Consider the following 18,675-nt stretch of genomic DNA (forward strand, 5'->3'; position numbering starts at 1 on the left):
TAAAATAGCCACGAAAATTACATAAAACAGCCCCAAATATCGGCACAAAACAGCCCGGTATACGCTTTATATACAATATCTTTATACACTTTATTCTCCCAAATTCAAGAACAACAACTTATCAAGAACAACAACTTATCAACAACATCAACAACAATATCAACAACCTCATATAGCAATATAAGCACCTTGAAATCTCTCAAAGTTCCAATAAAAAAACAACCCTCAAGGCAACCATATCAACCAACTAATCTATGACTTCATAACATAATTCCCTTCACTTTAAACTAGGGAATTCTCCCATGAATAACTTAATTAACAAGAATAGAGTATATTACGTACCTTATTACCCAGAAAACTCAACTAAAATCCTAGCTCCAAGCTTCAATAATCAGGCACACATCAAGCACCAAATACTATAATCCTTTCCTAACTAGTTTCCAATTTCCTAAGATGAAATCTTGCTTTGATTTGGAGGAATTCAACTTGAAAGATTTAGAGAGCTTTTAGGAGGGTTTGGGAGGGTTTAGAGAGAGTTTAGAGTGAGAGAGAGAGAGAGGTAGAAAATGAAAAAAAATCAGATTTTTCGGTTTTTACTTTCCAGATTTTTACTGTTCACCGAGTACTGTTCATCCGCGTCTACTGTTCACCCGCAGAATTATTTCATGGACTCAATTTTTTTTTCTGAGGTGTAACAATAGAAGACTTTGAAGATATCTCAATGACCGCATATAATATTGCGGATATTAGCCAAATGATTGACACTTTTTGATTTTATTCTTGTATTACTTTTTTACAACTCATGTATTATTTGCAAGTTAAAAAAAACTACAACTTGCAAATAAATGTTATTCATGAATGAATAAAATATATGGCTCATTGAACTTTCTTCTATTTACTTGTGTTCATATTTTTACTTATATTAAGTTAGAAATATACCTAAAATATACTAAGAATATACTTATAATATATATATATATTATAAGTAGCTAAGCCTATAAGTTAAGTTTTTTTAAAAGTTTATAAATTTCTATTTTATAACTTAAGTATATTTATATTATAAGTATATTCTTAGTATATTTTAGGTATATCTAGCATAAATATACTTAAGTTATAAATAGAAAGTTATAAACTTAGAAAAAACTTAACTTATAAATAACTTAAGTTATAATACATATAACTTAAACATATATATATTATAAGCAGCTAAGCATATAAGTTAAGTTTTTTCTAAGTTTATAAATTTCTATTTTATAACTTAAGTATATTTATATTATAAGTATATTTCCGGTTCCGGTTTCCAAAAAAAAAAGTGTACAAGTAGTTTAATAACCACTATTTAAAATATAATAAAATTTTATAGAATATCTAAATTTTAATTATTTTCAAAATTAAATTTTAGATCATGAGTCAAGTCACACGGGCTATTGTTGTTAGTCTGAAGTTAGAAGGGCAACTTACATAGATAACTATCTTTTAGGAGCAATTAACTATGCATAACTATATGACGAAATACACTCAACTACAAGGAGAAAAAGTTAGGAAAAATATTTAAGAAAATAAATGTGGTTGGCTGGGTTCTAACTTAGGCGGGCAGGGACAAACCCCACACCCAATAATCACTCCAGCGACGACCGCTTGATGTATTTTGGTATAGCTATGAGTGGTAATATATAAAATTACTGTAGCTACTAAATATAAATAAATTAAAAGGTAGTTATTATCAATAATTACCTCTTGGAGGTAGCTATGCCAAGTAATTATTCCAAGTTAGAACCGGACAAGCCTACCTTCAAACCTAATAGTTAAACAATTTTTTGTGCGGATTGTCCTTCAAACTCACTAGTCTTTAATTTTTGCCCCTCAAATTGCTGGTCTTTAATTTTTGTCCTTCACTTAAAAAAGTGGCTGAAAATATCTCGAGGTTCTAGGTTCAAACCCATGTTCAGTAAAAAAAAAAAAAAGAATTATGCAAGACGACGCTTTCGCGAAACCTCTGCCTTAAGGCCTAACATTTGCCACAAAATTAAGCCTATTTGAGCAAAATTTAGGCCTTAAGGTAGATGTTTGCCTTAAGGCCTAACTTTTGCTGAATAAGCCTGATTTTGCTATGAAACTCTGCCTTGTGATTTTTTTTTATTGAGCCGGGATTTAACTCCAGAACCTCGGGATATTAGGCGAAGGTAAAAAAATTAAAGACCAGCAATTTGAGGGACAAAAATTAAAGACCAGCCCCAAATAAGGACGATCGTGCAAATTGTCCATATTTAAACTTCGAATAACAATTCAAACTTCAGACCTTTAATTTGGCCAGTTCACAAATTCAAACCTCTGGCTGAAGTTAAAAAATTTAAAGTCCAAAGATTTGAAGTTGGAATTAACCAAGCCTAAATTCAAACCTAAGGTCTAAAATTTTCCCTCATCTAGTTTAGAAGTTTTATATCGAATCTCAATTTTTTGAAAAATATCCACTGCAAATTACTCTTTGTTTTAATTTATGTGAACCTTTTCGGAGTATGAGGGTCAAACTTTATAACTTTGACCGTAAATTTCTTAAGTTTGTAACAATAAAATTTATACATTTGGAAATTACATTACAAGTACTATAAGTTAAGCTAATTTATAGTTCAAATTATTTAGAAGAAATATAAAAAAAATGTTGTCAAAAAACCACCTCGTAGACTACCCAAATAGTAATAAGTTCACATAAATTGAAACAGAGAGAATATTATGTAAAAATCAAATTCCATAAGTCTTTGCAGGAAAAGGAGGAAGTGTATTGGTGTTGCAGGGAGTTTCAAGTCAATTTGGGCCTCAGAAAAGCTCACAAAATCTCATATTCCTGGGCTGCATTTTATTTGATTTCCTGGTCATTAGCACTTATTCCCTATTTTGTGTTTGATCTTTAATTTTTGTCGCTCATAACAAATAATTTTTTGTGGACATAAGTTTATATTTTTGCATCATAATATCTCACAAGTTATGATCGCATTACTTTTTGCCCTTAAAGAACTTATGTCCCACTAAACATAAATTCGATTGCTAAAGAGCAAAAATTAAATACTAGCCCGTTCCACTGACATCAAAATGAGATTATTAAGTAAGTAAAGGAAAAGTGGAAAAGAAAAATAACATAATATTCTATCACACCAAATCAATTATTAATAATAATTATGGATTTTATAATACAATGCAATAAATTAAAATTGGGTGCCTTTCACATAATGAGGCAATTTTGATTGTGAGAATCATAATCGGGTCGGCATACTGGATAATACTGCACACATGGGCTTGGAGGGCATATTAGAGGGCAACATGGGTTCGGATCTGGGTCGGGTTTCTTTTCGGGTTTCACTTCTTCAACACTCACAATGCGAGCACAACTGAATTTCTTCTTTATGCATTTCATCAACTTGAAAAAATCAACCCCTACTCCAATCACCACCAAATGCCCCTTTTCCTTGTCTGTGTTCACTCATATTACCCCTGCAAATTAATGTATTCACTATTACTGATAGCAGCGGTGAATTCAGAATTTTAAAAACGGTGTATTATTGTGGAAAAAAAAAACGAATTTAAAATTTAAATTTGACGTGTTCAACCTTTATATTCTTATCATTAAACTTATCACACTTTTAAACATATAGGTTCAATTTAAATTCTAGTGGCTTTTTACATATGCCGAAAGTATTTGGATTTATGCTATATCCTTTACTATATATTACGAGTGGAATTTTAAAAGAAATAAACCAAATAAAGAAAAAAAAAACTTAATTATAGAATAACATGGACATGGGAGTTGAACCATCAACCTCAAATGTCAAGGTGCACCCAATAACAATTACACACAATTACTGTTTGAAATCGGATCAATATATTTTAAAGTAATTTTTAGAGAATATAACATTAATATACATGGTCTAGGAAGGGAATTAACATAGGCGCCCGCGAAGCCACACTCCTCCCCTTGGATACGCTTCTAAGTTCAGTGTTAATTTCTTGCATATTTTGTTCCCATAGAGATCGTGGATTCATCATCATTAGAATCATCTTGTGTTTGGTACGATAGAAGTCACTTGTTCATTTTTTTTTTAAGATTGATCACTTATTTTTGGATTTGGAGTTCGAGAATTTGGATAGACGGTTAGTAGGTAGTTAAGTTTTGTCGCGCTGTGTGTGAGAGATGTGGGGGGTTAGCCTTTCCATCTCCTTTTCTTAGTTGTAGTACTTTGATATTGCATATATCATTATCTTTATGTGTGTATTACTATGTTGCGTCATTTGTTTTGTATTTTGATATGTTGCTTGCAATCCTGCATTGACTACGTTTCTTTTGAGCCGAGGGTCTATCGGAAACTGCCTCGATCTCTACTTCTGCCTTGATAATTCTCAATAAAGGGGGAATAATGTCGTCAATTTTCATAGTTGAACAGAATTTTTTATTTTTAAAGTAAAATTAGAAGGCGTAAATTATTTTCACCCTCTCTGTTGGACATCAAACTTATTAGTCGTTGTCTCACCTAAACCATATAGTGAGAAAAAACAAACTTCAACTTTGCTCTAATCCCAGTATCCACTCGTCAAATATTACTATATTTGTTTCTAAAACACCAGGTTTATGTACTATGATGGCCCCAGCATCCCAAACAACTTGGTTTCCTATATGGGGTTACGTAGTATTCGTTGACCCTTAGATAGAAGAAGAAATGACAATGTAAAAATAATAAATTAAAAGCAATTACTGAAAAATTTCAAATCATAATTGTAGCCTTATGGGTGTGTTTGGTATGTGGAAAACATATTCTCGAAAATATTTTTAAATTTTTTAAATTTTGGCTGGTTAAAAAGTTTTTTTTCCTAGAAAACAAGTTCATTAAAAATTAGGAAAATAGTTTTCAGGTGCGAGTAGGAAAAACAAATTATGTAAGTATCTTATTACATTAGCGAAGTTAGAAATGTCACTAAGGGAAATGAGAAGAAGTGATCGTACAAAAAATTCAAGGAGATATTCAGCATATAGTATATATACCTAAATGAAAAAATTACCGATCTAAATAGTGCATTTTTTCAGCAAAGTAGTGGTTATTGACACAAATGGTATAATCAAGTGTAATATTTTAAACTTATTTTTTTATTTTTGGTAAGAAAACATAAAATATTGTCCCAACAACATTTATATACAATCTAAACAAATACCATATGATGGAGTGGGGCAGGGGTGAAGGAGTTGGGAGGTGAGGGGAGGAGGTGAAGAGGAGACAATCAACGTAGAATTCCCGGTAGGATTTCATGTTTGCATGTTGCCTATAATGCACACTCGCTATAAAAGTTACCTATAATTGGCTTTTAAGCAACGTTATAGTGTAAATTTTTTTATACTATAATATTGTATATTAGTTAAAAACTAGTAAACTCTCTGTTTCGCTGCCTATAAAATGCATAATCGCGTTTAACTCAATTTGATTGCAGAACTAGTGAAAACAACTAGCAAACATTCTTTGATCATTCTGATCGTTTCATGGTTTTTTCAGTTTCTTCCATAAGCATTCAAGTTTATTGTATTTTGTCCCTTTCATACGCATGCATTCAAGCAAGTGTTTTGGGTAAATAATGAAATAAGTGACTAACAAGCAAACATATCTTCTTCTTATAACAATAAATTTCAGCGGGTCAATAGCTTACAGTTTGTAACTTCATAAATGATGGACCTGCCCATCTATCATTCTCCACTTAAATATCAAACTTATATATGTCTACTGGTTATATATTCAAACTAGTGATGCGTGTCCGACCCATACATCACTTGTTGCATTTTTACCACTAGACCAAATCATTGGGGCGACAATCAAACGTATCTTGAGCAAAGAAATATCATTTAACTCGTCATGTACCACATAAACTTGCAATAAGTATAGTATAAATCAACAACAAATATTAGTTGATAACAATTGACTAAGCAGAATGAAGAGTCTCAAACTATTCATTCTTGATTGTTGATTTACTACTTCTTTGTATTGTTGCTACATATGGTTTCATAATGTATCGTATTGTATTGCATTGCAATAACTATCCAAACAATAGATACAATAGGTAAGCAGCATGTCGAACGTGTATTTGTTAAAGTATAGCTCACAGAACGACGTACTATAGTATAGAATTTTTTCGAGAAAAGGCCATAAATAGTCCCTTATCTATAGGAGTAGGTCTAAAATGGTCCCTTAACTATATACTTACCGGTTTTAGTCCTTTAACTATTTAAAAACTTATCAAATTTGGTCTCCATCTATTTTTTTATACAAACAGTGTACAAACTCATAAACCTTCGTGACATTAATCGTTAAACCATTCCTCAGACCTATATTTCTCTCTCCCTGCTTCTTTTTCCTCAAGTTCATTCTTTAACCTCAACTTTTTTCCTCAAGTTCTCTCTCGCGTTTCGTAACCGACGGACTGCGTCGGTTAAAACCGACCCAGTCCGTCTGATTTAAAAAAAAAAAAAAAAAAATCGACGGTCTCACGTCGGGTTTTTTTTTTTTTTTTTTTTTTTGAAAATTAAAGAATGAAATGTAGGAACTTGGAGTCAAACCCGGCTATGTTCCTTGGCATTAAAGGGCTTTACCACTAGACCACTGATATTTTTTGTTCATATACTTACATTGATTTAATTTATACTATTTTTTCACTCTAAAAACCGACGAACTCCGTCTCCGTCGGTTTTTTTATAAAAAAATTAAAAATAAAAATAAAAAACCGACGGACTCCATCAGTTTATTTTAGAAAATAATATAACAAATAATTATATTTTTTCGCGCATTTTTGTGCAAAAAATAATCGACGCAATCCGTCGGTTTTCTTAAAAAAAATATTTAAAATATTATTGAAAAAACCAACAGAGTCTGTCCGTCTTTCCGTCGGTTTTTTCCATCGGTTTTTTTTCTGTCGATTTTTAAAAGTTTTTTTTAAAAAAAAAAAAACAAGAGGAGCTTGAGGAAAAAGAATCAGGGAGAGAGAAATATAGGCCTGAGGAATGGTTTAATGATTAATCTGACGAAGGTTTATGAGTTTGTACACTGTTTGTATAAAAAAAAAGACGGAGACCAAATTTGATAAGTTTTTTGATAGTTAAAGGACTAAAACCGGTAAGTGTATAGTTAAGGGACCATTTTAGACCTACTCCCATAGATAAGGGACTATTTATGGCCTTTTTTCGAATTTTTTCTATAAAATGAAACTACCATATCTTGGAAATGAACTCATAAAATTCTGGTTAAAGTACATAGACCGTTGCCACTAACGCTTTCTTGGCAACACACAGCAAGTAATAAACACAATTTATAGAATGTATTAGTACAGATTAAACTACAATTAGTAACTTAGTGCCAAGCATATTACCTAGTCAAAATCAAATTTCTATATCATCTCAAAGATATATAGTCGCTCATAATTCAACCATATCAAACAAACCCTCCAGAAAATATTGGTTTGTGATTACCTTCTTCCCGTAGAACTAGAGAGAGACATGGAGAATAACAGTTGATAGTTAGTTAACAACTACTTGCATATGCATATCTAGTACAATTAGACCTCTCATTAACGGTCATTCTCTATAACATTCATGTTTTCTATGGAACCGATCTTTCATGTTATGTTATATTATATATTTTCTATAACATCATTTCGTTATAGCAGCTCAAAAATATCGGAACAGACGACGTTATTATAGAGAGGTTCGACTATATTCACATAATCTATAGGTAATATCCCATACCCTGTTGTTCAAACACCCTTCGATCAAGATCTTGCAGCTTCTGTTGTAACCCCAGAATTCTTGACCGGCTCCAAAAATGAAGCTCTTCCAGAACTTTCAAGTAATCTTCACGGGGCCTCCCAGTCTCAGCACTGAACATTAAAGCACCACGATGTATAGCTTGACGAACTGAAAATTCAACACCAACGTCCTCTCTTCCAAATGTTTCTTGAATATTACTGAAATACCCCTTGAAGATCTTAAAAAAATCACTTCTGGGATCATGCGTTGCAGGTAAACTGGCATAACTTGGAAAACCATTCATGTTGTTGACATAAGTTGGAGAATTTCTACTGTCAATCCAACTTATTTGCTGCTGGACGGAGTAAATTGGAGGACTTATGGGGTTGGCAATTTTATGAAAATTCTGAGATGGTGCATGTAAATGGCGTTTCTGTTGTTTTGTTCTTGGCACATTCTTACGAGACGGGTTGAATATAAACTTGAAGGTACTGCACTCACCGAGATGAAAAGGCTCATCACATTTTGAACCAGCTCCTCTTTTATTTTTGTAGCCAGGGTAGTTTTCAATCTTGAATTCAGCACATTCGATCCAAATCAAGCAGTTTTCTGATGCAAGTCCATCAAGATCCCAAAGGTCGAATGGAGGAGTCGTTTTATGGGTAACATGAATTTGACCATCAACTCGCAACATTCTTTTGGCACTCCCGAAAAAACTTCCCACAAGATTCTTATGCATTCTGCACAAAGGAAAAAAGGCACGCAATACATTGAGAAAATGCAAAATCCAGTGCAAGAAATTAAAAGGCCAATTAAGCAACTAGCCTAGAGGACAAAAGCCAATACTTTCAGCATACAGAATTTATTCCCTTCCTAGTATGATCAAAATTGGCCTGAACAAGCCCCCCCCCCCCCCCCCCCCCCCAAAAAAAAAAAAAAAAACTGGTCATAAAGAGATGGACATATCTAACAAGAGTGTTTGGTAGGTTATGTTCATGAAAACATTTTACAATATTTGCTTGCTTGGATTGAAGAAAACAACTTTGCTTTTTAAGGGTATAAGTCCTCTACAAACTCTGAACTCATTCTCGCGAATATCCACTATTGAACTACTAAACACCCTACTCCATCCATTCCTATCCTCATCCTCAATGGTACTCCACACTCATTGTCTTTGACTCGAATTTAGTTGTTACAGAACTATTAAAAATATATATTTGAACTAGATATAAGTTGTGGGTGCAGAGTAGAGGCACTAATTTGAAAACCTAAATCCACCTCTATCCATCCTCCTCCTTCTACTCCTTTCATTTAAGGTCGGTGTTCATGCAACTAGACTATTTCACTAGGTAACTCTGACCACCAAAACTTAGTAAATGAGAGGAAAACTACTTAACCTTTTTGTCTCTTAAGGGTTTCAAATTGTGGTTTCCATAGTTTTCACCCACTTTAGGTTCAAACTCCACCTTCTACTCCTATACATCCTACCTTCCTCTAACACGAAAATAATTTGAAAAAGTATATTTGTTTATATAGTTCAACAATCCCATGGAAAAATGTTACATACATCCAAGGGCGAAACTAGAGGGGTGGAAGGGGGTACGTCCGGACCTCATTCGACAGGTTAAAAATCTTTTTATGTATCATCACACGGTATATACAAGGTTAAGGGAAATCTTAGTAGCTCACTTGGTAGGCTGTCTAAACTTTCACCACCTTGGTAAGAGTTTGATTGCCCCACCTTGTACTCCCTCGCCATTTCCCCTTCCCCTTCCCCTAATTTTTTTTTCTTTTAAAAATAAATTATATACAAGGTTAAAAATCTTTTTATGTATATAAAATAAATGTTCTTCCCCATTTGTGAAAATCTTGCCCCACTGCATACATCATATAAGTAGAATTTAAACCACGTAATAGAAAAAGCATCCATCATATACAAGGTTATAAAATCTTTTATATATCGAACCCCTTAGTGAAAATCTTGTCTCTGCCACCGCATACATCATATAAGTAAAATTTTAAAAAAGAGGGAACCGTACTGGATAAGATGATTATTATCTTCTCTGCCATAAAACCCTGCATGAGGAAAGTTATAAATAATCCGATCGAATTTCCTGTTACAAAGATCACAATGACGCTGCATTTTAGTAGCATCCACACCATGCAATATACTTCCTCCCAAAGATTTCAACTTTTCTAAGTTTGATTTTCCATTCTTGTACATTTTGATCACCTCATCTATAAACAAAAAAGAGCAAAACGTAAACAAACAAAAAAATTGCTAAAACCCCATCATAGATTAAGTAAAATAAAAGAAAACAGAGTGAAATGGGAAAAATGTAACAACAAAAGATTAAATTTTGAAAAAAAAAAAAAACAATATAGATTAAAGTATAGCAAGAAAACAAAGATTAAATTTTGCAAAAAACCCATCATAGATTAAGTAAAATAAAAGCACCCCAGAAAGAAAACAGGGTGAAAATGGGAAAAATGTAACAACAAAAGATTTTTTTTTTTTTCAAAAAAACCCATTATAGATTAAAGTAAAGCAAGAAAACAAATATTAAATTTTGCAAAAAACCCATTATAGAATAAGTAAAATACAAGCAACCAAGAAAGAAAACAGAGTGAAAATGGGAAAAATGAAACAGCAAAATTTTGGATTTTGAAAATTTCCCATTCTTGATTTTTCTTGTACATTTTGATCACCTCATATGTAAACAAAAGAGGGCAAAATTTTTTACAAAACCCCATTATAGCATTATAGATTAAGCAAAATAAAAGCAACCTAGAAAGAAAAAAGAGTGAAAATGAGTACCATATGAGTCAAGAGAGGAAGCAACAATGTTAGAAGCGTTGCCAAAAGAGTGAGCTAAACAAAGAGAAAAAGAGAAATCTTCTTCACCAACTAATAGTATTTGATGATATGAAGAATAATGTTGAATTATTTTCTCTTCTTCTTCATCATCTTCATTGATTACTATTGGGTCTAGTTCGGCCATTGCTCTGTAATTTTTTTTTTCGTTTTTTTTTTTTTGTTTTTGAGTATGATTTGATTCTACTCTGTTTATGTACTAATCCAAAACCGGAAAAAAAAAATTGAATTTGTGGAAGAAGGATTGGTATTGAATTGAATTACGAATTTGGCACCACAATTTAACGTTTTAAATGAGAGTTGCTTTGTGTTGAACTTAGGGGGCAAAATGGGAATCACAGGATTTTTCGTGTACTCTCTGTTGGTCGAGTTCTCTTTTAGCTTGTCTTGGAAGGTAAAATAAAACATGAAATTTTCAATTATTTATGGAATTAAAATATTCAATTGATTTTGAGGCTTATGATAATTTTTATTTAGTTTTATATACCAAATTTCTCGAGAGATTTTTACAATATCATTTTTTCTTACTAGTATTCGTACCCGCGCGATATGCGAAAAATATTAAATAACATAATTATGACAAATTATAATATGGCTTGTTTAAGTACATTGAATCAAATTACTTTAACAAAATTTCAATAATCATCTTATTTCTTAATGCAATGTACTTAATAACAAAAATTCTATGAAATTAGAAAAGATGGATGATATATAGTGCTACAATATCATGTTAGTTCCTTTAATAGATATAGAATTTATTTTAGTCCTTTAATAATTCTTTTATTATTTTTATTAAGTCTTTTGCTCAAAATTATATCATAGTTTCTATTGGCGAATATCATTCTCTCCCCCCCCCCCCCCCCCCCCTCCCCCACACACACACCCCACCACTCTTTCAATTTTACTTTTAAAAATCAATTTTAAACTGACACCCCTCCTCTTCCCCCCTCACCCCCACCCCCAATCCGGGCCCAACCTTCTGTCTCAATTGAATCTTTTAAGTACCTTTTCTAAATTATTAACCTTTTTGTTTTTGGATATTATGATACTTTTTCTCTTTCTAACATATATTATGTATATTTATTGAACAAATAAATCTTATTTATAAAGTAAAAGTGTAAAAAATGATTGTTAAACATAGATAAGTTTGAAAACTGAGAACAATAATATTTTATTTTAATTAGAATAAGTTAACATGTGTGGAAGATTCTTCTTAACTCAAACTAAGTTCTTTAAAAATTTCGGAATTTAAAGTTTCAACTTTTTTAAGTACAAATTTTAGCAATAAAATTAGTCTATTCGAGTGGAATGACATTAACTTAAATACATTATGGTTTGAGCAGACATGGAAGGAGCTATGTATTCTAGAAAAATTGCTAAAGGTATATATATACTTTATGGTATAGGATCATATAACTATGATTGATCCTACCAACTAATAAGTCTTAATTTTAGTAACGACTAAAAAAATAATGGTCAAATCAAAATACAAATGAATCCAAAATTATTTAAAAGTATCCAAGTCAAATAACAATATGATAATTTTGATTTTGATTTTCACCATTTTCTTTTCATACCATTGTTATCCTTACACAATTGTTTTCTTTCTTAAATAACTACGTAGCAAAGAAAATTATAAACTTTATTTTATTTACCTTTCATATTTTCTAAAAGCTAAACTACTTGTAAAGATAAGAACTTTTTTTATCCTCTAATTTTTTATATGCGTTTGACGATAGTGTTATCACTTCAATCGTGAATTTTAATCATTTTTTTATGACATGGGAACCGGCAGCCGCTACCCTTCGAATGCGCACAGGTTAAAACCAGTTTTTAACCATTGACCATCATATTACCCTTAGATATTCTTTGCATGCATAAATTATTTTAAAAAAAAAAAAAAAAAACATTTGCTATTTCATGAGAAGCGAAGAATATGCCCTCCTTTTGCATGATTCTGCAGCTTCTTATTTATTTATTTGTTATAAAGCGATAAAATTATTAAAATACAATACAAATAAAGTTGTAACTTTTTCATTAATTGCTACCAATATATTGACAAATAATATTTCCAATGGACATTTAGCGATGAGCTAGCTCAAGTGCATTCCAAAAGATCATAATACATTTTCAATTACATTCGATCCATCTTCTTTTGTTTTCTTACTAAATCATGCTACATCTGCCAAAATAAATAATACCAATCTTAATAAAAAGCATATATCAAATAATAAAAAAAAAAGAAAATAAGCATATGTAATCACAACAGATATACAAGTTAGTATGTTAGAGAGAAGATAAAAGCAAACATTATTAATCAAAAAAAAGTTTTGCTTGAGCAGTAATTCTAGGGTAGTGATAAGCATGATAACAATTAATAAGTACTTACATAAATATATTGATAATTTAAATGTAAATTAGATAATTGTTCATACAAATTGAGTTATCAATCAGACAGAACTCCCTTTCAAATACTTATGCGTATTTATTTGGATTTTAAAAAGATAGTCTATTTTTATATTAATATATTTTTAGATTAATATTGACTGTAGAGTTATTACTACTTTTCAGGGGGGAAATTATCCTTTAAAATGTGAAAATCAGTTTTCTAATTCAAATTATTACTTCAAAAAGTATTGGGGTTTTCAACTTAAATTCCAAAAATTTAGGACATAACCGCATAGATAAGCTCACACTAACATGTCTATTTGAAATTCAAATTCGAATTTTCTTTGAGAGGTACCTCGAAGGGAAAACAAAAGAGCTGATCGTACTTCTCCATGACAATTTCTATATATGTTTTTTGTGCATGTTGTTCTCCAATGTACGTTACTTACAACAAATTATATGTAAAGGTGATTTACGCTTATGAGTATCTTATCTTCACATACGTAATCTCATTTTTCTACCACCAAATGTTAGTAACAATGAAACATTTATCGTGTGAGATGAAAAAATTTGGAGCACTAATTTTATTCCAATTCTCATTCTTTTTTATTTTAAGTTAAATAAAAATATAATGTACTGGTATATACATCCAACAAAACATGTTTTACGAAATTAAAATATTTCTGCAGAACATTTGGACTATTTAATTGTGCTATTTTTTTCACATTTATGTAAGATATCGTTGTTGGCATGAAAAAGAACTTACAGTGAAATAATACCTCGTTGTCTGTCACATAATCGGAATCGTATACTGAAATTATCTCATTCAAAGTAAAGTATCGCATAGACCATAAAGCAATATACAGAACAAAACTCACCCTTCTCTTTTGATTTTAATCATCTGCAAAAGGCAAAATGAATTTAGAAATTTTGGGATTTCTTGCTGCAAAAAAAAATTAACGAAATATTTCTACAGAATATTTGGATTATTTAATTGTGCTATTCTTTTCATATTTATGTAAGATATCATTGTTGATATGAAAGGAACTAAAAGTGAAATAATACCTCATTGGAGGAAAAAAAATGCATATGATAACTTCGGCTTCTTTTCGACAAAATCAAATTTTAACCTTTTTTTAATTTTATTTTCATATTGAAAAAGTAATAAGACTGAGAGGTGTTAAGCTTCTATCATCTCGACGTCAAACTATCTTTTCGGACGACCTCGTCTATAGGGGCGGAGCTAGCCCTTCGGGTGTGGATTCGGCTGAATCCAGTAGCTTTTGTTCGAAACCATATATTTATATTAATTTTTTTTGTCAAATATATACAAATTATTAATTAAAAACCCAGTAACTTTAAAAAATTAGAATTCCGAACTCACAAGTTTCGAATCCTGACTCCACCTCTGCTTGTCTTTACAACCTGATGACTAGAAAAAAAGGTCGAAATTCATCCTTCTTTTTAAAACTGATGAATTAACGATTCACTAAGAAAGGATTCGTTGGGCTATACTAGTGTTGAAACGTTTCCTGCTAAAGCCTTCAAATTAAAAAATAAAATAAAAAATGATACAGTATTAACTTCGGTTTCTTTTTCGTCAACCCTATCTTTAAATTTTCTTCCCATTAATCCAAGTATTTAGTTGGCTGATTGATACCATTACATCCTAATTATAGTTACATGGTATAGAATTGAGAAAAGAAATTCTCTAACTTTGGTGAAGAATCTCATATCGCACAAATTTTTGGCACCTTCAGTATCACTACTTTCACTTTCAATGTTTAACTCTTGTTAAATTATTATTTTAATATTTTGTTTCTCTATTTTTAAGTATAATGCCTAAGTCAAATTAAAATAATAAACTTTGTTTCCAATCTCACATCATATAGGATAGGCCGATGGGGGGAACAGATGTTCTGGGCTTGGGAAGTTGGCCCAAGGGTGGCGGAAAGGATCCCTTCCAGTAACTCTTCCTCCAGTTTTGTCCAATACATCACTTGATTGTTGACACGTGTCACAAATTAAATCAATGAACCAGATTTCTCCAACACAAAAGTCCACACAACTATATATGGTACACCCCTTTCTACTCTCTACTAGATGATCTATGTCTGTGCTGCGCACGGGCCCAACATTTTAGATTATAGTGCATATATGTGTATGTAGTTATCTTTAAATAGTGATTATATATATATATATATATATATATATATATATATATATATATATATATATATATATATATATATATATATATATATATATTATGTTTAAAACACGATTAATATAACATTATAGTTTGTGTTCCGTATCTAAAATTTTATTATATTAATGTTTGCTACGAACACAAAATCGGCAAATTTATTAGTATTTTTTAAAAGAGAAGATTTGTTTAAAATGAAACTATTTTCCTCTCTTTGAGATAAAATAATAGCAATATTTAAGCATCAGTTGATACTTTCAATTTTAATTGGATTAATTTAAAAGTGTAAAATACTTATTATTTTTTATCAAATTTTGATTTGGATAATTCTAATTCAAATTATTAAATTAATTTTACATGTTTAAAACGAAACAAAGTAGAAATTGAATTCTATTTAAACGAAGAAATACTATTTTTTAATTTTTGGTAAATATTCTTGGTTTAGCTCATTTTACTTGTCATGTTATCTTTTGCATGGTTTTTTAAGAAAACGACAATTAGAATTATAATTTGACTAATTTACCTAATTCATTATTTGATCTCCATTTGATATATTTTTTTTACGACATTAATCTCTTTTCACATTTATTAGAGTAAGAATAAAAATAAAAAGTAAAAAAGTAATATAACATTATAGTTTGTGCTCCGTATCTAAAACTTTATTATATTATTGTTTGCTACGAATACAAAGCCAGCACTTTTTTTTTAACATTATATTTTTTTTAATATGGGGTTCACTTTTTTTTATATTGTTTGATTTTGATAATATAGGGTCCACTTTTTTTTTCCCATGAGTTTGGAGATGGTGAGTTTCGCTTTTTTTCTTCCTTTTTTTATTGCTCGGTTATTTAGTATGGAGTCCACTTTTTTTTAAGGGACAACGGACGACGATATAGTTTCTCCCTTTTTTATTTTGCTTGGTGTTGTTTAGTATGAGGCCCACCCTTTCGGACATTATTAGTTTGCACTATTTTTATGCATATAATATATATATATATATATATATATATATATATATATATATATATATTATGTTCAAAACACGATTGATATAACATTGTAATTTGTGCTCCGTATCTAAAACTTTATTATATTAGTGTTTGCTACGAATACAAAGTTTGCACTTTTTTTTTTACATTGTTTATTTTTTTTAATATGGAATTCACTTTTTATTGCTTGATTTTTTAATAGGGGTGCACTTTTTTTTTTGACATTATTAATTTGCACTATTTTTATGCATATATATACACACACACACTATGTTCAAAACATGATTGATATAACATTGTAACTTGTGCTCCGTATCTAAAACTTTATTATATGAGTGTTTGCTACGAATACAAATTCTGCACTTTTTTTTACATTGTTTATTTTTTTTAATATGGAATTCAAATATATATATATATATATATATATATATATATATATATATATATATATATATATATATTATATTAGAATTATGGGGCCCACAATTTTTTTTATATATTGCTTGATTTTGTCAATATGAGATACTATGTTCAAAACACGATTAATATAACATTGTAGTTTGTGCTCCGTATTTAAAATTTTATTATATTAGTGTTTGCTATGAATACGCATGTGGCAATGAATCCATCATTATTAACTTAATGAGATACTTTGAAAATTACATGAATATTGTTTGATTTTTTAATATGGGGTGCACTTTTTTTTTTGACATTATTAATTTACACTATTTTTTTAATATTAGTTATTGTTTAATATATATGGGGTCCATAATTTTTTTTTAATTAAATTAGAACGAATATATATATATTAGAATTATGGGGCTCACAATTTTTTTTTAATTTTAATTGTTATTTAATACATGGGGTAAAATTATGAGGCCCACATTTTTTTTAGATGGGACCCGAACGGACGACGAGAAAGTTTCCCAACTTCCTCTTCTTAATAGTAGTAAAGTAAAGTAAAGTAAAGTAATATGCACATTCCAGTTAATGCCACTCGTTTTTTTCATTTTAAAACATACCAGTGACATAAGACTCAAGCTTCTGATTTCAAACTGCGAGAACACAAAGGATTGCATCCTAAATATTAAGGATGATTTTTTCTGCTATATAATAATACTGTGAAAACCTGCAAAATAATTGAGGAATTATAAGGAAATACAAAAAATTATGACTTAAAACTAGTGCAATCATTTCATAGTTTCTCAACTAATTACACTTCACAGTATTGGGGTTGAAATATTGATTTTTTTTTTTAAAAAAGTGCTTTGCTTCTGAAAAATTGTAAGAAAGTATTTGAATTTATAAAGACCCAAGATCGTCGAATTTGTAAAAATACAGTTAAGTGGTTGGTCAGATGCACCATCAATGGATGGACATCTTCTTCGACGACATTGGAAGCAGCCATGAAATTAAAGTTATCGAATTGGTCACTATTTTTATTATAGACGGAGTGACGTTATTCATTTTAGTGTAGAGAATGGGGAAGAAAGAGGGGCTGTATAGTATTGGAAAAATCTGGTTCATTGATTTAATTTGTGGCATGTGTCAACAATCTAAGTGATGTATTGAACAAAACTAGAGGAAAAGGTACTGGATTGATTTTGGTCGTTTTCTATCTTTGTTAATAAGCAAAAGAAGGGAAATAAGACAGATACGAATTTTAAGTCGGTTCATATATATATGGAGTACCACCACACTCATATGCGAACTTATAATAAATACTCATGTGCAATACACATTGGCGGATATACCTTATCTCAAGCGATATCATGAAACAATGCTTTGTTAAAAAAACTTTGTTAATTTTTTAATTAAATACTTATATATAAACATTAATCAAAATGAAAATATTGGATATAAGTGTCAAAATTGGCACCACTTGTGGCACTTGTTATATAGTGATTTGTTTATTTATTCACCTTTTTAAATGTTGGCACAACTTAAAAAAATTATACATACGCCACTACGATATAGTAGAAAAGCTAATGGAAAGGAAAAAAAAAAAAATTAGTTGAGCTTACGGAACCTGTACGCTGCTTGGCCATCTTTATAAAAACAGTATGTGTGTTAGACTGTTAGGGGAGGCTTTTTGAAACTATAAAGGAGCCACTTAACAACAGTTTTCTCTTTATTTAATCATGTGAGAATAATGATTTTTCTTAACCACATAGTTTTCTGACTTTCTTTCTACTTTCTTAGTGTGCAAGTATTAACACATATCAAATCAAAAAGGCAATTTCTGCTGCAGAATTGCAATAAACACCGTTGATTTTTAGTCTATCAATACAATCCAACTGTTCTCCATTTGACAGGTCAATGTTCTACAAATTAGTAGAATTTCAAGAAAAAAAGTGCAAAGTGCAACTAAGGCCCCAAAACAAAAGTGGCTGCATCCATGGTCCACATTATTGTGTAATGAAATGTGAGCAGACTTTAAAGTAAAAAA

At 30.4% G+C, this 18,675-nt stretch overlaps 1 protein-coding gene across 1 annotated transcript; it reads right to left on the reverse strand.

Moving 5' to 3' along the window:
* Positions 1-7,454: 7,454 nt before the first annotated feature.
* Positions 7,455-10,955, reverse strand: LOC132617621 (heavy metal-associated isoprenylated plant protein 41-like). The gene is made up of 3 exons (XM_060332669.1): positions 10,587-10,955; positions 9,808-10,006; positions 7,455-8,508 (listed from the first exon to the last, which is right to left on the reverse strand). Exons 1-3 carry the CDS (start codon positions 10,768-10,770, stop codon positions 7,749-7,751), a joined length of 1,143 nt encoding a protein of 380 aa, XP_060188652.1. The 5' UTR covers positions 10,771-10,955; the 3' UTR covers positions 7,455-7,748.
* Positions 10,956-18,675: the final 7,720 nt, after the last annotated feature.

Source organism: Lycium barbarum, chromosome 11, assembly GCF_019175385.1.
Source record: "Lycium barbarum isolate Lr01 chromosome 11, ASM1917538v2, whole genome shotgun sequence".
In the NCBI taxonomy this organism is placed as follows: Eukaryota; Viridiplantae; Streptophyta; class Magnoliopsida; order Solanales; family Solanaceae; genus Lycium; species Lycium barbarum.